Below are 18670 nucleotides of genomic sequence, written 5' to 3'. Positions count from 1 at the left end.
CGAGCGCAACGCCGCTCTGGCCAATGGGCGCGCACAACAGCGATATATTTGCATGTGGGAGCGCGGCGACCAATGGGCGGCGGGCGTGCGGACCGGAGCGGGCAGGCGACGACCAATGGACGGCGGGCGCGCGGCCGGGGCGGGCGCGCGCGCGGGCGGCGGGCGCAGTCGGAGATGGCCGCGGCCGCGGCGGGTGGAGCTCCGGGCCCGGCCCCCGGCCCCGCCAGGCCTCCGCCGCCCGCCGCCCCGGCCGCGCGAGCCCCGCCGCAGGCGCTGCGGAGGCGCGGGGACTCGCGGCGCCGCCAGGCCGCGCTCTTCTTCCTCAACAACATCTCCCTGGACGGGCGGCCCCCGAGTCTGGGCCCTGGCGGAGAGAAGCCCCCGCCGCCGCCCGCCGAGGCCCGCGAGCCGCCCGCGCCGCCGCCGCCCGAGCCGCCCTCCAGGGCCCCCGCGCCCCCGGGCCTGCTCAGCCCCACGCAGGCGCCCGCCGGCCTCGGCCTGGACGGGCAGCGCCAGAGGTGAGTGGGCCGGTGAGGGTCAGCCCGGGACGCGGGGTCAGCCCGGAACGCGGGGCCGGGGTACCTGGGCCTCATTAGCACAGGACCCGGGGTCAAACGGCCTGGGGCTTTGCCAGCCCTTGACATGGGCTCAGGCGACCCGAGCCCCCATCAACCCAGGGCATGGGGGTCAGGGTGATCTGGGCACCCATCAGCCCAGGACACAGAAGTCCCCGTGACCTGGGGGCCTTGTCAGCCCTGGACATGGAGTTGGGGTGACCTGGGGGCCTTGTCAGCCCTGGACATGGAGTTGGGGTGACCTGAGACTCTGTCGTGGGTTTTCTCAGGCCATCATCCCCAGACCTAGGGCTCGTGGTACCTTACTTAACCTGTTAACTCTGGATATGGGGTCAGGGTCTTGTCCACCTTTTCAGTCCCCCGGACATGGGTTTCAGGGTCCCACTGCCCTTATTGGCACCCACGGACCCAGAGCCCTGTGGGATCCAGACACGCCCTCTCCCCGGTGCACTCCTACCACTGCCCTGGACACAGGGACTCCCACACATCCCTATGTGTCCCCTTGCGCTCTGAGAGGGCCACTCCCTCCATGTCCACCCCTCAGGACCCAGAGTGTGGGCCAGGGGTCCTTCCCGCACGGTGGCTGACATCTGTTCTCAGAGTCCTGCGCAGGCCAGACCTTCCACCCCTGGGCTGCTAGTCTCTGGTGCCCCTAGCCTCCCTGTCACCTCCCTGCTGACCCTCTGGGCTCAGCGTCCCTGGGCCTGTCACCTCCCAGGGCAGCAGTTACTCCCCTGTCCTGAATCCATTTCTAGGAATCCAGCCCTGAGCTGTCCTCCGGTCTGTGCCCCTGCCCTGATGTCCTTCTCCCAGAGAGCACCGGCCCCAGCTGACCTTGGCTCCTTCCTCCCAGGCCCTGGGGACTAACCTCTTCCCCACCCTGCAGCCTTCACCCCGAGGAGTGACAGCAGGCCTGGGCCCGAGAGCAGGCCCGGCTGCTTGTCATGGTCCCTTCCAGTGAGCCACCGGCTGTGGTCAGAGCATCTGCTGGGCAGCTCTGCCCTGAGGCCCTGTGCACAGGAAGGGGTCAGGCTGGCATGCGTGGACTGAGGCCCCAAGATGGCCACCCGCCATTCTTGGGTTTCCAGAGATGACTCTTCTTACCTGGAGGTCACCCAGGTGCACTGGCGCTCGTGGCTCAGTGCCCCAGCCTTCGGGCAGGTCAGAGTGATGGGTTCCTGCAAGGTCTTCTGGCAGGGAAGGTTGAGTCCAGGGTAAGCACTCTGTCGTCACAGACTTGACACCCAGAGCCTTTCTGAGTAGCCTGACAATGAGCTTTGCTTACTGCGTCACTCCGTACTCTGGAAGCGTTTCCGCCGTGGCCAGGCTGAGAGGGTGCCCACCGCAGACAAGCCTGGCCACTGCTCAGGGCATGGTGAGAGGGCTGGCTGGGGATCAGGGTGCCCCAGGTGGGCACCGCACGCTTGGCATGCCCAGCTCCTTGCAGGAGCACAGGAAAGAGGGAGCCGCGCGGCACGTTCCAGGCTGAACAGCAGGGCCCCGTCGTGGGGCCTCTGGAGGGAAAGTGGTGCACCCGCGGCCAGGCCGAGTGTCACACATGTGGTTGGCATTTCTCTAACAGTCCTGCTGCTTGACACAGAACCACCCTTTCTTCTTCGGCCCTGTGCGTGAGTCCTGGGAACCGGGTGGCGGTCCTGGGCGCACGAGTGTCACTTTAGGCCCTCCTTCAGCAAAGAGTTCGTGCACGCCTGTGTGCACCAGGCCCTGCGAGCAAAGATAAGCACCCGACCCGTGGAGCCCGTGGGGAGAAGGAGGTCAGGGCGCAGTGACGCTGCAGGAAAGCCCTGTGACTCAGGATGCCTCCTTGGTGATGATACTTGAGCCCGGCCTGCCGTCCTCGTGTGGCACACGGCCTGCCCTGCGTGGTTCTGAAGAGGGTGTGCAGTGGCCCAGCTTCCCTGGGCTAGGATGGGATGTGACGTGGGCTGGAGTGCCCTTTGGTCTTCCTGCTGCACCCACCACGGTCCCCATGTCCCTCAACTCCATGCTTGCCTGGGCCTGAGCAGGGAGCCACCGCCTGCCCTTCCCCTCCTCCTCAGCCTGCAAGTCCCTGTTTAGATGTCCTTCCAGACCCCATGGCTGCGCCTGCCCTCGGGGAAATCCCTCCTTGCGTCTGCCGCCGAGCTCATGGTGCTAACCTTATGCCCAGGAGTCGTGGCCCTCCCCTGACAGATGGCAGCCCCCAGGATGAAGACTGTCCCTTTCTGTGCTCCCTGGGCCGAGTAGTGAGCGAGGGAGGGGTGGCTGGCCTCGCAAAGGAGGCTGCTGGCTGCTAACTTTAGAGTTCTAGGATCAGGTGGTTTTCAGGAGATGAAGAGAATTCCTGAGTCCTGGAGGTGGCCCCTAAGGTGCGTGTCATGGGAGCGGTGGTGTGACTCAGGCTCTGGGAACAGACCTAGGTTTGAAGGCCGCTCCACCATTCAGCAGCTCTTTGATGAGACCTCTGAGCCTCCATCTCCTCTGGGGAACGGGTCCACACTGAGCACTACCTCCCCGGGGTCAGGTGCGTGCCAAGGGCTCGGCGAGGTGTGTGGCCGTGGTCAGGGCAAGGCGAGTGGAGCCTCTTGTCACAAGGCTGCCCGAGGAGTGCTCGCGTCCGTCCACGGTGGAGAGCTGGTGTTTCACACGGAGCCTCCGACTGGTGTGGCGTTTTTTGCTAAGCCGGCGAGTGAATCCCTGGAATCTTTGTGTTCCTCACAGAGCTTCAAACACGGTGTTTATTTTCACGTTAACACCGTGACCGCCTCACACCCGAGAGCAAGCTGGATCTCCGGCCTCCACGCTGGCTGGACGCGGGCGGCCAGATGCTCTACCTGCAGCCGCCGCGCACTGCACCTCCTCCGGTGCCACGCTGCTCTCTCCTCCCCGAAGGCCCTGTGTGGCTCTGCTGGCACTGCCGTAACAAAGTGCCACACACCTGGTGGCCCACGCCTGCAGCAGTTCACTCTCACCCGGTTGTGGGGGCCAGAAGTCCAACACAGGTGTGGTGGGCTGTGCTCCCCCCAAAGGCTGGGGAGGAGCCTGCCTGCCTCTGCCAGCTCCCGGAGGCTCCGGGCGTCCCCTGGCTTGTGGCTGCGTTGCTCCCGTCTCCGCCTGCGTCTCCGCGTGGTCGTCCCTGTGCCTGTGCCTTCCGAGGGTGTCTTCCTCTCACAAGGACTCCGGTTGTGTCAGGGCCCACCCCGTGGCCTCATCGCAACGTGATCTCTCTGCTAAGATCCTGTTTCCAAGTCAGGTCCCGTTCACTGGTACAGGAGGTTAGGACTTCAGCGTGTCCTTCTGGGGGGACACAGTTCAACCACCACAGCCCTGGTCAGCGAGGGGGAGGCAGTGTCCTCACACGCAAGCAACTTCCTACAACCCGCAAAGCACGAGCCCCTGCGGGGCCGGGTGCGCGAGGGGCGCTGCTGTGCCGTGGGGAGCAGAAGCCTCCCGAGGAAAGGCCTGGGGTCGCGGCTGCGCGGTTATGTCTCCAGCCCTCACGCGGCCAGCAGCTCCTCCTCTGGGCCCTGGGCTTCTGATGGTGACAGTCTGCCGGCCTCAGAGAGGTGGCCCTTCCTCAGCCGTTTCTCGGCATTTCTGCAGTTACAAAGTAAAGGAAGTTTATCAAACACTAGAAGCAATATTTAACAAGTAGCGACTTCTCTTCCTGTCTGATGCTTTGGGGCAAGACGGTGGCAGCAGCAGGTGTCGGCGCTCCGTCTTGTGAGGGGACAGTTCTGAACGGGGGTTGGGCTGGGGGTCGGCAGCCCCCCAGCCCCCGGCCCCTTCTTTCCAAGTCAAACGCAGGCGGCTTCTGTCTCCACTGTGTGCAGGGAAGCCGCCAGTAGATGCCATTGGTGTCACTTTAGCATGGCAGACAGGAGGGGGCCTTCCTGGGCCTCAGGGGACTTTCGTGTGCCCAGACATGGGGGGGCGGTGTCACTGAGGTAGCAGAAAGCCTGAACTTTGCTCTTTTTGGTTTTCCCGCTTGTCCTGACGCGTTTCAAATTGAGGTGTCGGTGTGAACGTTAGGAGGTGAAGTACGTGAAACTTGGGTGTGCAGTGTGACGCGTTTACGGGGCACACCCTGCAGCCACCCCACCCGCTTGGGACCCAGAGCAGCCTCCCAGCCCGCCTCGTGCCCCTCCTCAACCGCTCCCCACACTGTCACCGACTTGGGCCACCGCGAGGCATGTCCTCTGCCTCTGGCTGCTCTCACCTGTGACCTGCCCCCGTGTCCAGCCTCCTGCTGGCCGGCACACATGCTGCTCCTAGCAGGGGGTGCAGCTGCCCGTGTCCGTGTCTGCCCGACACACAGATGCCAGGTTCCGTGGAGTCCGGGTGGGCACGTGGTCCACCTCAGGGGGTCCAGCCTGCCTTCCACGGCGGCCAAGCGCCGACCCTGGCCCAGATCTCGTCCCTGCTTGCTAGTGTCCACTTCGTTCGCAGTGGCCACCCTGCGGGGGAATATCTGACTTCACGATAGTCCTGCCTCTGGGAGGGGAGATGCCGCCTCTTTCCGCCTCAGCACCAGCCGCTCTGGAGAGGGGAGAGGATGGGAGGCTGCCGGCGTCCTCCTGACTCGGTCAGCTGGTCCTGGCGCCCACGCTCGGGCACCATCTCCGGCATTGCTGGAGTCTTTGGACTCAAAGCCAAAAAGCGTGACCTGGGATGGGGCCAGGTTCAGGGAACGGGCACCGGAGGAGGCATCGCCCAAGTGGCCTTTATTCAAGCTGCCACTGGCCAGGCAGGTGGTGGCTGGGGACAGCCAGAGCCCTGACCATCCACCTGGGCTCAGTCCCTGCTCCACCCCTTACCAGCTGCATCACACCACGCAAGTTGCTGAGTAGCTGTGTGCCTCAGTTTCCCCACCTGTAAACCGAGGGCAAGAATACTGCCTACCTCCCAGCATCATGAGGGCTGCATTTCAAATAAAATGCTCACAAAGAAGGAAAGACAGAAGAAAACCACACAGAGAAAGATCTGCAGAGCCCACTGGGAACAGATTTTAAAAGCTTGGCAAGAAACGTGTCTTCCCCACAGTAACCAGGAAATAACTACGAGGCGCGCGGGGGCAGCAGAGGTCAGCAGGGAGCCTGCGGGGCCACCAGGGAGCCTGAGTGCCGGCGATGCTGCCAGACTGGCCGCCAGGGGCCCTCGGATGGCACCACCTGGGTAATTACCGTGGGGAATGAGCCTCCGGCGAGGCCCTTGGCTGGCCCTGGGCACCTCTGGGGACAGCCCCACGTCCCACCTCAGCCGGCTGCATTCCCAGGGCGGGCCCTGCACATCCAGCCTCTGCGGGCACGTCCCTCAGCCTGCCGCTGAGCCCCGGACCCCATGCCCTCGGCCCCCCGCGCCCGCCGGCCCGGCCCCACCTCCGGCAGGCAGGGAGGGCGGACGCACAGCCCTGTGGAGACGCTCATGGCCTGCTCCCGGATTCTCTGTTTTCAGTTCCAGTTTGTTTTCAGTGAGCTCTTGTTGCCTTTGTTGTTTAAAAGACTAAATTTTCATAAGGTCCCAGCTTTGACAGCAGAAGCCACACTCGGTGCCCACACGGCCATTCTGTTTCCGCCGCCAGTGCCGTGTTCATACGTGACTAAGGTGCCTGACACTGTGACAAACACGTAAGTGTTCTCAGCATGTTTAAGCCACGGTGCTCGCTAGGTCAAGTGTGTGAAATGCATTGTCGCCTTCATATTTCCAACTTACAACGGCTTATCAGGACGTGGCCCCAGCACAAGTCAAGAAGCATCTGTGAAAAATGACAGCGTGGATTTCGGCATCTGGGCACCAGCCTAACTGTCACTGTGCGCAGTCGCGCGTTGGCTGGAGGTGGCTAACACGTAGCTGTGACACGCTCGCCGGCACAGTCAGCACCCGACGTGTGACAGTGGCTGTCCGTACCCCAGCCCCAGCTCCTTGAGACCAACACGGGCTCTTAGTGGGAGGCTCCTGGCCAGGGCATGGTGTGGGGAGCTGGGCTCCAGGCTGGCTCCGCTAGGGAGGTGGCCTCATGTGTAAACCAGGGGTCCCGCGGGGGGCAAGGCCCACGAGATGCTGCTAGGAAGGTGCTGGCCCGGTGCCTGGCGGGCTCGAAAGGTGGCCCCTCAGCAGTGAACTCTCCCCTCTCTGCCCCAGGAACCTGGCTTTGATACAATGGCCACTGACAGGGCGCACAGCCCACCACGCCCAGTGCCAAGCCAGGGTCCGCGTTGCTTCGGCTGATAAACCACCCTGCAGCCCCACGGGCGGCCCTGCGTTACCCTGCTGGCCCGGCGAGGCTCAGGGAGCTCCAGGAGCTGCCCTGGGTCACAGCCCAGACACAGAAACGGCGTTTACAAGGCCACATCTCTGAATTCCATGTTGGCATCTCTTCCAGAACTTCCTGGTCCACTCTACCTGCCTGGAACTTTCTTTCCCAAGTTCCTAGAAGGGTCTTTGTCTCTCTCGCTCACCTCAGCCCTTTCATCCCTTTGTCTTGGACATGTGTGGGGCTGGCGCCAGGCCCCCAGGGAGCTTCCTCAACCACCAAGTGGACCCTGCAGTGCTCTCTGCTTCGTCAGGTGGTGGGAAGTTTGGGCAGAGCAAGGCCCAGAACACACCAAGGGGCATGTCCAGCACTAAGCACGTGGTTCGTGGGAGTGAGTCACCTCAGCTACCACAGTTATCACCATCGTCATCGTCACCATCGCCATCACACAACCATCATCACCACCGTCATCACCACCATCACCATCATCATCGTCAGCGGCGGCATCGTCATTGTGATTGGGGTGGTTTTCCTAAACCTGCAACGATGCTCAAACTGGTATTTGACTTTACCTCATAAGCTGCATTTTGGGGACGGCTTGGGTGCCCAAGCATGTACGTCCACAGCTCCTGGTACAAGGAAAAGAGCAAAGCTTTAGAGTCCCAGACAGGCGTGAGTTCAAGTCCCAGCTTTGCCTTCATAGCTGAGTGGCCTTGAGAACTGCTGAACCACTTTGTCTCTGCCATGAGTGACGGGCCTTGGGCTGGTCCCATGGGTGTGGGAGGAGCAGCTGGGTGCTGTGCACTGAGGGCGTCTTCAGGGAAGCCAGTTGTGCAGTCATTCAGTCAATAAATGTTCGGCTCAACTTTCTGCTGTGAAAAGTGCCTGGGAGGTTCCTGCGGTCCAGGCAGGAGTGTGAGACTCCAGGGACACGGCTGTGAGCGGTCCCGTGAGGGCCAGTGTTCTGGAAGGGGAGGCAGACAGCAAGGGACAGTGAGGCAAGGACACCTCCTTGCATGAGTGACCAGTGCCTTGGGCAGGCCACGCGGTCACAAGCCAGCGCGGGTCCGGGCAGCCTTCCTGACGGGGCAGCATGTGGGCTGCAACCTAAAGCCCAGCAGGAGACGCCTCTGGAAGAGCTGGAGAAGAATGTGCCGGACCAAGGAACAGCCTCTGAGAAGGCCCTGAGGCGGGAGGTGTGTGGCTCACGGAGGGGCAGAAGGCAGCAGGCCGGTGGCCTGTCAGCGAGGGGCTTGCACCGTGCGCACCGCCCACCTGTGTGGGCCGCGCGCCGGGGCCTGCACTGGAGATGGAGGGTGCTCCAGCCGTGGGCGAGGCCACTGCACCCAGCAGGGTGTTTCCTGGGGACAGGCGCCCCTCAGTGGGCAGGGAAGGATGGCATGGCATGTCCTGAGGGGCCTGCCCTGCAGAGTGGCTGGTCCCAGACAGGAGGGCGGTGCCTCCGAAACAGGCCGGAAGCTCAAGGTGGGAAGGGCGCCACCTCCTCCCGCCTCAGTCTTCAGCGCAGTCTCTGGAAGCCTCTTAGCCTGTAGGCGCGTGGCTTGGCCGGACAGCAGCCCTCCCTGCACAGCCAGCAGCACTGGGTTCGGCCATGAAGGTGCTGCCCGAGGTCGGTGGCACCACACTGTCCTGAGGTGCTGGTGTCATCCCTACAGGAGGCGAGTCACATCCCAGCGCTGCTCCCTCGAGTTTCTGGAAGATGCCGTGGGATGCACCTCAGTGCAGAGGTATGCGCCCCGCCCGCCCCAAGCCCCAGGGCCCTGCTTGGGCTGCCGCCGGCCCTTGGGGAGCCGAGAGCGGGTCCTGGGTGGGAAGGGTTATGACCTGTTTTTTACCGTGCAGAACCAAACACACCTCTGGATCCCCAAGACACAAAGGCCTGAAGAAGACGCACTTCATCAAGAACATGCGGCAGTACGACACCAAGAACAGCAGGTGCCGGGCAACCCCGGGGCTGTGGTCCCTGAGCCTGTCGGGGTGGGGCCGGGGTCCTGCCCTGGTCAGCCCCCTCAGCCTCCCCCAGTTCACAGGCGCCCACCTGCCCGGCGCCCCAGGCCCTCCCCCATCACACCGTCCTCCGTGTAACTGAGCTCGCCCTCCCGCATCCCAGGAGGTGGGGACCCTGTGGACAGCAGCCTTCAGTAGGAGTGTTGTCGAGGAGGAGACCGGGAAACACGGAGACAGGTTTAGCTATGAGATGTGTCCAGGGAGCAGGGCTTGGTTTTATCGGGGAGCACAGAGGGGAGGTCGAACTAGAAACCAAAGTGGGTACCAGAATGGCAGCTGGCACCTGGGCTCACCCTGGGAGGCTGTGCGGCTGCCCTGGGGGTGCTCCTGTGGCCCGTCCCCTGGCCCCGCACTGCCAGCCCAGAGGGTCCCAGAGAGCACCCCTTCCCTCTGGAGTCTGCCTGTCGGCACTCACCCCGGTAGTGACTGTAGGTGTAGACGGCCCCTTCCTCCCAGTCCTGTACACAGTGTTGTCCCACTGTTGTCGTCCCTGAGACCACGGGCTGAGGCAGGGCAGAGCCAGCATCTGGGAAAGCTGTGGTTCCACCGTGCTCCAGGTCCAGGTCTGGGCTGTTCTGGCACCATGTGAGGAGGCCTCCCAGGCTGGCCTTGCTCTGCACGTGGACCTGGGTACTTTGTGGCCTGGGTGCCCCCGTCCAGAACCACTGAGGGCCTGCTCTGGGCAGACCTCGGCATCACTGTCTCGCCCCTCTGCCTCTGGTGAAGCCCGGCCTCTCCGGGGGGACCCGAGATCCTGGCCTGGGGCCTCCCGCCCCGGATGTGCCCGCGCTCGTCCCGCGCTCCTCCCGCGCTCGCGCAGCACCCGGGGGGGGGGGGGGGGGCGCCCTCCTTAACACCTCCAGGGAATCCAGCCCGAGAGCCCAGGCTGCCAGACCTCGGACAGCTCGGACAACTTCCCATCACCTGAGTTTAGGCAGGAAGGAATTTTCCTTTGAAAATGCCCACGGCCCTGGACACGACACTGCCCGCGGCTCCCCGACCCCACCCTGACCCTGTCCCCCCACAGGATCGTGCTCATCTGTGCCAAGCGATCGCTGTGTGCGGCCTTCTCGGTCCTGCCCTACGGAGACGGCCTGCGGATCAGGTGAGTGGTCCCAGGGCGCCGCAGGCCCAGCGTGGTGCGGCCGTGCGCCAGGCGAGCGCATCCTGCCCGCGGCTGTTCGTGGGCTCCCTCGGGGGCAGCGTGTTGGCTTCCGCCAGGGCACCTCAGGAACTCGGAATGGCCACTTGGGTCCTCGCTGTCCCGCAGGGGCCGGGGCTGCTGTTTGGGCTGTCTGTGCACAGCTTGCCTGGGACATCCATCTCCTTGACGCAGCCGTGCGTCCCTACGACCAACCCAGGCAGTTGTGTGTGATTCAGGAAGAAGGAAATGGCTGTCGGGTGGGGACAGCACGTGTGTGACTCTGGCATAAAGATAGTGACGGAGAAACCTGACCTGTGAGGGCCACAGCCAGACCCCAGGGTCTGAGCTGAGCCACTGAGGTGTGTGACCACAGGGCGAAGGGTCGCCCGCTCCTGGCAGGCAAGCTCGGAGTGAAGGGAAGGGAGGTGCTGCCGCCACCCAGGGTGTTTGGGCAGGTGGCGTCTGTCACCACGGAGGGTCTCAAGGACGCCTCTGACAACAAAGGTGCTCACTGGTGTGCGTCTTCCTGGTCGAGTCAGTGCTGCTTCTGTTCCCACGAGGGGACGTGTGCATACTGTTGTCACGAGCGCTCTGCGCCCAGGGACAGGCAGGCTGAGCGGCTGGAGCCTGAGCCCAGCGCAGCGGCATCGTGGGGCTGAGCTGCCCGCCGGCGGCAGGGCTGAGCCCTCCCTTCCCACCGTGCCTTGCAGCGACCTGCGGGTGGACGTCCAGAAGCAGCGGCACCCGTCCGGCGGCACTTCCGTTTCTCCCGAGATGGTCTTTGAGTTGGAAGGCGTTGAGCTGGGAGCGGATGGCAAGGCAAGTGTCCGTGGCCGCTGGCGCCCACAGGCACACATGGGGTCAGACGTCTGGATGCAAAGCACGAGGGTGGGTGGTCAGGCCCGGCGGCCCTGTGAGCGCAGCCCTCAAGCCTGGGCTGCACCGAGAAACAAGCCGGCAGCTCGGGCACCTCACCCCGTCTGTGCAGGGCTCTGAGGTCGGGGGTCTTCAGAGGCAGGGAGAACGCTGGGTGCTGCAGAGCCCAGATAAAGCGTGGTAAAGGTGGTGTTCTGGAATGTTCTCGTTACGTGAGTGACAGCGTCAAGCTCGAGGGCTGCCTTGCCTGAGTTGTACATGTTCATTTTCCACGCAGGGCCTGGTGCGTCTGTGTCTGCACCTTCCCGCAGCCGCGCGGCGGGCGGCGGGGCTCACTCGGACTCCGGTCTTGGGAAACAGGACTGAGCCCTGGCGCACTTGCCTCCGCAGGTCGTGTCTTACGCGAAGTTCCTGTACCCGACCAATGCCCTGGTTGCACACAAGAGCGACGGCCACGGCCCGCCACCCCCACCTCGGCCCAGCATCCCCCGGGCTCTGCCGGGCTCAAGACACAAACCTGTCCCTGCCAAGTCAGCGCCAGCTGGCACAGAGCTAGGTAGCCGCATGCCTTGACCCACCACACGGACGGCTGCAGCCTCAGGGCAGACAGACCCCGGGGGCAGGGTCAGAGGGCAGCCTCCCCAGACAGAACTGGGGCCCTGGGCTTCACCTGAGCCAGGCGTGGAGAGGAGCCATCCAGCGGTGGCTCCAGGCAGGGCCCCTGCCCCTCAGGACGCCCTTCCTTTACCCCAAGCCCTGGGCCCTTGGGAGGGAGGGAGCTGTGGCCGGGGGCCCTCCCAGACCCCAGGAACTCCCCTTGTCCGCCCGCCTCCTCTCAGGGTGGGCAGAAGCCCCACTGGAGGCACCGGTGGGTCAGGGGCTGCCTCTGCTTACAGGGAGTGACGCGGGAGACGCCCTGGAGTACAACCCCGACCTCCTGGATGACCCACAGTGGCCCTGCGGCAAGCACAAGCGGGTCCTCATCTTTGCGTCATACATGGTGAGCGCCCCACACGAGGACCCGCGCACTTGTGGGCTGTAGGCACATGTCCCCAGCACCCGGAAGCCTAGACACCAGCAGCCACGGGCCACAGCAGGGCAGGCGGTGCCGGCCACGCCCTGGGGTCAGCCCTGGCCCTCCAGCCCTCGGTGCTTGGCAGCCGGGTCCCCCCTCACTGCTGTCACACAGCTCTGGTGCCACTCTTTCCTCACAGAAGCTCCGGTGCCTCTGAAGCTGCTCCGAATTCACACGTGCAAACCCAGGTCACGCGAAATCCGCCCCGGCGGTGGGCCCATAGGCAGCCCCAGGGGCTGGCGAGAGGCCGGCCTACCCTGCTCTTGTCTTTGTTGCAGACCACGGTGATAGAATACGTGAAGCCCTCAGACCTCAAGAAGGACATGAACGAGACCTTCAGAGAGAAGTTCCCGCACATCAAACTGACGCTGAGCAAAATCAGGAGGTGAGGAAGGCGGGACCGCCCTGAGGCCAGTGCTCCCAGCCCCTCGCCCACTTCCCACCCTCCTGGAGGCCTCATCAGCCCCTCTCCAGCCCCTCCTCACCTGCAGCCACCCCTGCACCCCACCCACCTGGCCTCACCTCTGCAAACCCTTGAAGCAGCCCAGGATCTTTTTAAAATTCTAGTCTAGCATGTCCCTGTTGTGCCCAGGCCCTCCTAGCCTGTGCCACTTGGCTCAGAGTCGATGCCACAGCTCTTGGTGTGGCCCACAAATCCCCACCCACCCCGTGCCACATGCCAGGCACTCGCCAAGGCCACCCCAGGTGTCCCTCTGCTTTCATAACATGCATGCCATGGCCCCTGCCATGAACCCCACACGGGCCCCGCTGTGAGGACGTGGTGGAGCTGCCCTGAGCCGGGGGCCGCCCTGCGCACGTACCTGGTGCTCCAGAGGTAGTTCACACGCCCACACCCCGGTGCCTGGGGACCTGCCTTTCCTCCTGTGGCCTCCACCATTCTCCTCCTCCCTTAGGTCTCTTCCTAAAACCACCCCTTGCCAGATGTTCCTCCCACCTTACTACCTACCCACCCCACCCCCCAGCAGGGTCTGTCCTCTGTGGTCCCATCTGTAGGACAGTGCAGGCCACCCACCCATACTAGTGCAAGCAGGTGGAGGCTGAGACTCAGCCTGCTCTGTGCCCATGAAGCTGTGGGAGGGTCGCTGCTGCTCTGCCCCAGCCAGAGCCTTGTCCCATGAGGCCTTGGCTCCCATCTCCACCCGCAGTTTAAAGCGGGAGATGCGGAACCTCTCTGAGGAGTGCAGCCTGGAGCCCGTGACGGTGTCGATGGCCTACGTGTACTTCGAGAAGCTGGTCCTGCAGGGCAAGCTGCACAAGCAGAACCGCAAGCTGTGCGCCGGGGCCTGCGTGCTGCTGGCCGCCAAGATCAGCAGCGACCTCCGCAGGAACGAAGTGAAGCAGCTCATCGACGTGAGTACAGGCTCTGCTCTGGCCACGCTGCCCAGCCGGGCTGCCACAGGGCACCTCTCAGCGCAGCCTCAAGGGCCTCAGGGACAAGGCACAGGCCAGAGGGGGCCATCTGCTCGTCTGGTTGAGATCTGTCCAGGGCTACTGCCCGCTGTCAGGCCTGGCCAGGCCTCCACACCCAGAACCCGCTGGCTTAGAGGGAAATGCGCAAGAGGGAAGGGACCCCTCCTGTTTAACCTTTCTCTCTTCAATGCAGAAGTTAGAAGAAAGATTTCGATTCAACAGGCGAGACCTGATTGGGTTCGAGTTCACGGTGCTCGTGGCTTTGGAACTTGCTCTGTACCTTCCCGAGAACCAAGTGTTACCTCATTACCGACGCCTCACCCAGCAGTCCTAGCCCAGGCCCAGCGAGGGCACGTCTGCTGGCCCCGGAGGTGACCGGGCACTGAAGCCCCCGAGTTCACCCGGCCTTTTCTGTGCCCACCCTGCAGGGACGTGCCTGCCCTCTGGCTGGTGCGGCTCTTGTTTCTTTGCACTGTTTCCTTGGAAACGGTCACTGCTTTCATTCCAAAGTGCAGCACGCCTCCGAGGGTATTTCTCAGAATATTCCTGGATTTTTATGTGAACTAAATGTGGAGTTTTGTCACTGTTCCTTTTTTTCCGTGTGCCCAAGACCAGTCTGGCACCAGGGCCTCTGGTTTACATCCCAACTTTGCAGGACTTCTGTCTCCGCCTGGCCTTCTGCAAACCTTCGCAGCTCCCGCACTAGCACCAGGGTGGAGGGCTGGGTTTCCAGACCTCACTGAACACACTGAAATTGTGGTTTAACTTAAGCATTCATCGTGGGTATTTTGGTTGTTCAGACATGGGGACGCAGCACTGTGGATTCCCGACAGCAACACAGTGCTGGCCCTGCCACCCAAGCAAAGCTACTGCAGAGCTTTCTCCACCTGCCTTGCCCATGTCGCCAGGTAGAGCTTTTGGTGTCGGGTTAGGCCAACGAGAGCAGGCGCCTGACTTGTTCTGATCTCATTTTTGGACTCTTGGACCTCTGCTGAAGCATCGAGTCACTGTGAAACCCTGACGCCCCGTGTGGCACCAACAGGGCTCAGCCAACCCTCACCTGTGCCAGGAAAACCCATTACCTGTGACGCTCTGGGCCTTCAGGACAACTGTTGGTTGCTGGCTCTAGACTCTTGATTTTCCTAAGCAATATTGTGGAGAAAAATAACGTATTTATTATAATTTGGGATTTGGTTTTGAGGACCTTTTTTTTTAAGGTAACAAAAACTGGTTAAATGAGGTCTGAAGCTGACTTGAAAAAACACTTGACCCTCCAGTGGGAGACCACCGGCCACTCACCCCCCGCAGCCCCCGGCCAGTGTCAGGGCCTTTCTTCCCAGGCAGGAAGTGGGCGCTGTCTCCACCAGCTCAGCCAGGGCAGCCCACTGGGCCAAGCAGACCCCAAGCAGTGGTCGTTGTCACTGCTGTGCAGGTCTGTGCCCACAGCTCGGCAGGCCCCTCTTCAGCTTCCCCAGGTTTGTCTCAAGTCCCTGCACAGTGAGTTTTGCACAGTCCAGTTTTCCAGCTAGCTGCCCCGTCAGAAACACTCGGAATAACCAAGGACTGTTGAGTTTTTCTTCATGTCAGCTGGTCTCAAAAATGGCCATTCTGGCTGGGCCACCAAGCTGTCTTTCCTACCGCTATCTTATCAACCTGCCTGTCACTGGGCAGGGGGGCTCTGGGATGACCCCCACCTCCACCCCATTAATACATTACACTCTGCTCACATGGACTGGTGCTTCTGCGGAAAGGATGCCAGTTCTGCTGCTGGCAGAACTCAGGCCACCAGCAGCTCCACCAGATAGATCCCAGCAGAGGTGCCAGACAGCTGCCTGCCCACTGGCTCCTGCAGGCCTATGCCCACCCAGCCCTCTCTTCCATTGCCGTGGCCACTTGCTGGGACCCTGAGAACTAGTAGCGTACAAGGAACAGGTGCCCAAGGGGAAGACTACAGGATGGGGACAGTCTTCTAAGAAACAGCCCGTCCGCTCAGGCCAAGGATGATCCCCCGAAACCCACTGTACACCCAGGAGGAAAGGACACCACCGGGCAGCTGCTGTACCACGTAGAATGCTGGGCGTAAGCCCCAGGCAACTTTCCTCTGAAAAGCAACCTCTCCTGCCACCAAGATACCACCTGGAGGGCACCTGCATGGCATGAACACCATAAGGGACTGACTCCTAAAATACTCATTCAGGTTTACAACCTACCTTCAAGGGACACCTCTCCATGAGACTTTCTATACAGACAATAGCAAGAAAGTGGCCAATAAGCACAGTAATTTAAGTTTGTATGTTTAGTGAGAGTAAGTCATTTTACCAGCCAGTCTGTTTGAAGCCTTCCCCTTCACTATGTCCTTTTTAATAATGCCACGAGCTGCCACTGTATGGTATTCAAGAATTACTGCAACAAAGGCACGCATTAAGCCAAACAAAGCCTGAGCCCATCACCCTCTAGAACAAGGGCAGGTGTCTGAGCTGTGACAAAGGTATTCAGCTGGGCTATGACCAAATGAAACCAAACCTGGTGCTGCTTCCTCAGCACCTGGTGGCAGTCATGGAGGTAAATGGGTGAAGTGAACATCTGACCTCAGAATGTTTGTCATGGATGTTTTTAAATGGATAATGTATTTGTGCTTTAAAGTAAACCTTGGTTTTGCAACATACTTTATGATTTGTCTCTTTTCGTCTAACTAGATGCTACCCCATCCCTGCCACCCAGTCACAGCAAAGTGTCAGCCCTGTTCCCAACAGAGGCCAGACGAGTACGTCTACAGACACAGAACGAACTGGCACAAGTGGGTTTTCACTATTTATTTATGACATGGTTTCCACATCCTCGATTCTCTCCAGTCAGAAATTCCTAGAACGAGGAGAAAAGGACGTTAAAACCATGTCTCTAGAGAAGTCCCACGCTGCCCAAACATGAGGACCCCCTGCTCTTACTTTGAAACGATGCCGTCGGCCTTGGCCAATCGGAGAATGGAATCATCTGACTCACCCTTGGAAAGAAAAAAGCCCACTGAATGTTCTTGCCGCTGCCTGGGACGGTCAAGTGCACTGCCCACCCCATGCTCCCCCGCACTGGACGAATGGTGGGCAACCTCTCCCAGCCACAGCCTCAAGCCTGACTGTGCGGGGAAGGTGGCTCCCAGGTCGGCTTTCTCCTGGGTCCCTGAGCACCCCTCTCCTGCCCCCAGGAAGAGGCAGGCAGATGCTACAGTCCACATGGCTCAAATGTACTCTGCCAACAAATGGACGCAGGCCCGAGGAAAGGGAGGAAGGCACCATCACACGCTCAAACGCCCAGGCCCAAGTCCACAATGTTCCCAGGTGCGGGGCCATGGGACAAGCAAAGCCCAGGGAACACTCACCATCCTGCGAATGGCCCCGCAGATGGCGTAGGTTTTGAACTGGCCGTTAAACCTGCCTGTAACCTTGTCCACCTATAAAGAAAAGAGGATTCATAAAGCCACTCCCTAGGTAACTTTAGCTCTGACCTGCAGTTGGGAAAACACCAACTTGAAAAGCCAGCCCAGACCTGCACCTTCCGCCCTCCCCAGTGGTCCCTCCCCAGGGGCACAGGCTTTCCTGTCCCGGGCACCCACACACCTTCCCGCCGCCTGGGGTCCCGCCTCACCTCAGCCACGTTCATCTGGATGGACGCATGGTCCTTGGCACCGATGATGCGGTTGCTGGCGGAGCTGTGGAGGGAGGGGGCACAGTGAGCGGGTGGGAAGGGGGCCTGCGGGAGTAGGGGAGGCGCGGGGACGCGGGTGGAGGGAGGCGAAGTGGCAGGGGGGTGGCGGAGGGAGAGGGGTCCTGACGGGGTGGGGGGGAGGGGACCGGAGGTCAGCGGAGGAGAGCGCGCCGGGCGTGGTGGGTGCGGATGGGTGGGGCGCTCACCATTTCCGCGGCACGTACAGGTCCACGAACTCGCCGGCGTCGTTCTGCATGTCCAGGCCGCGCCTACGGAGTCACCACGCGGCGTGTGAGGGCGGCAGGGCCCGCGCCCCCGTTCCCCGCGCCCCGCGCCCGGCCCCGCCCGGCCCCGCCCGACCCCCGGCCAGCCCCGAGCTGGAGCCCGCGCCGCGCCGCACACCTGCTGCCACCACCACGCGCGCGAAAAGAGAAAGGAAGCGGCCTGGCTCCTGGCAGAGATATTGGCGGACGGGGCGGGGACCGAGCCGAGTGCTTCCGGGTCACACTGCCGCGGCGAGTTTGCGCAGTGCGTCCCCGCCAGCCGCCGGCCTGACGCGCTTTCCGCTTCCGTTTCCGTGTCAGCTTCCGCCAGTGGGTCCTGGGTCGGAGGCCGTGGACCTGGCGCGGTGTCCGGGCACAGCGCGTACCTGGGACGCGCCCGGCGGCACCGGCGCCCGGAGGCTGCCAGTAGGCAGCGGGGGACACTCTCCTGTCGCCTGCTGTCCCAATGCCCCCGGCCCGACGGGCAAGCTCGTGGGCACCAGCCCCACTGGGGGTCAGGGAAAAGCCCCTGAGCGCCCTGGGTCCCGTCTTTCACCGGTCGGACCCCGGGGTAAACAGGCAGCCTTTCTGAAGAGCTCGTTGCCCACGTTTGTCACAGGGGCCACTTGCTCCTGGGAAATCCGCGACGTGACGCGAAGGTGGGCCCGCGAGGCGTGTTCGTTGGCAGCGAGTACAGTGGAGACAGACCGTGGGTCTTGAGGGAGGCTTTGGTAGCAGCCTGAACCTTGTCGCCAGCCGGAAGCTCCAAGCAAGGGGCGCGCAGCAGGGCCTGCGTCGTGGTCCTCTCTGGACAGGGGGCATGGCCCTGGGATGTAGAAGCCAAACCCTCAGGAAACCAAGGCCTGAGCAGGGAAGGGGCTTGGCCTGGTGGCAGAACTGAAGCCAAACCCCACGGCCCTTGCCCTGCGCCATCTCAGCCCCTCCCCAGTGACCCCTCTTCCCTCCCACCCCACCCAGTTCCTCCCCCTCTGTCCCTCCACAAGGTAGTGTCGATGAGAAGTGCTGATGCCAGGCTCGATCCTAGTGCTAAGGATCCATCAATGGGAAAAACAGAAAATTCCGAGACCATGGCGCTAACATCCCGGAATGTCCCCCACCACACATTTATGGGAATGTGCAGAGTCCCTCAGCTCAAACGTCCACTGGGGACTTCATCTCCCACATGAGACAGAGGCGCCATAAGCACAGGCTCAGGACCAGATCCACCCTGCGCCTGCCGTAGGAGCTGCCCAAGGCTACGCCACAGGAACCTCGGGAACACAGCTGGTGCCTGCCCTGCCCCTCTGCCTGGCCAGCCCTGCTCAG

The 18670-nt window shown here is 62.3% G+C and overlaps 2 protein-coding genes across 2 annotated transcripts; one reads left to right on the top strand and one right to left on the bottom strand.

Annotated features, from left to right (window-relative positions):
• The first annotated feature begins 174 nt into the window (after nucleotides 1–174).
• On the top strand, nucleotides 175–16084 carry CABLES2 (Cdk5 and Abl enzyme substrate 2). Its single transcript, XM_069496666.1, has 10 exons — nucleotides 175–518; nucleotides 8505–8576; nucleotides 8692–8784; nucleotides 9884–9961; nucleotides 10711–10819; nucleotides 11267–11432; nucleotides 11773–11876; nucleotides 12230–12336; nucleotides 13118–13322; nucleotides 13576–16084. The coding sequence occupies exons 1-10, from the start codon at nucleotides 175–177 to the stop codon at nucleotides 13714–13716; spliced, it is 1419 nt and encodes a 472-aa protein (XP_069352767.1). The 3' UTR covers nucleotides 13717–16084.
• Nucleotides 16085–16180: 96 nt separating this feature from the next.
• On the bottom strand, nucleotides 16181–17556 carry RPS21 (ribosomal protein S21). Its single transcript, XM_069496667.1, has 6 exons — nucleotides 17484–17556; nucleotides 17288–17350; nucleotides 17022–17085; nucleotides 16756–16827; nucleotides 16328–16383; nucleotides 16181–16244 (listed from the first exon to the last, which is right to left on the bottom strand). Exons 2-6 carry the CDS (start codon nucleotides 17335–17337, stop codon nucleotides 16235–16237), a joined length of 252 nt encoding a protein of 83 aa, XP_069352768.1. The 5' UTR covers nucleotides 17338–17350; nucleotides 17484–17556; the 3' UTR covers nucleotides 16181–16234.
• Between the last annotated feature and the right edge of the window lie 1114 nt (nucleotides 17557–18670).

This window comes from Eulemur rufifrons, chromosome 20, assembly GCF_041146395.1.
Source record: "Eulemur rufifrons isolate Redbay chromosome 20, OSU_ERuf_1, whole genome shotgun sequence".
Taxonomy (NCBI): Eukaryota; Metazoa; Chordata; class Mammalia; order Primates; family Lemuridae; genus Eulemur; species Eulemur rufifrons.
Note: the sequence above shows the minus strand (reverse complement) of the source record. Positions and strands in the feature narration are given on the sequence as shown.

Bases quoted from the DNA above. Each gene is read 5' to 3' on its own strand.
- CABLES2 (XM_069496666.1), top strand. From the start codon at position 175: ATGGCCGCGGCCGCGGCGGGTGGAGCTCCGGGCCCGGCCCCCGGCCCC. The intron at 519-8,504 runs GTGAGTGGGCCG...TCATCCCTACAG, and splicing joins CTGGACGGGCAGCGCCAGAG to GAGGCGAGTCACATCCCAGC. The intron at 9,962-10,710 runs GTGAGTGGTCCC...CGTGCCTTGCAG, and splicing joins GGAGACGGCCTGCGGATCAG to CGACCTGCGGGTGGACGTCC.
- RPS21 (XM_069496667.1), bottom strand. From the start codon at position 17,337: ATGCAGAACGACGCCGGCGAGTTCGTGGACCTGTACGTGCCGCGGAAA. The intron at 17,086-17,287 runs GTGAGCGCCCCA...CTCCCTCCACAG, and splicing joins CTGTACGTGCCGCGGAAATG to CTCCGCCAGCAACCGCATCA. The intron at 16,828-17,021 runs GTGAGGCGGGAC...TTTTCTTTATAG, and splicing joins TCCAGATGAACGTGGCTGAG to GTGGACAAGGTTACAGGCAG.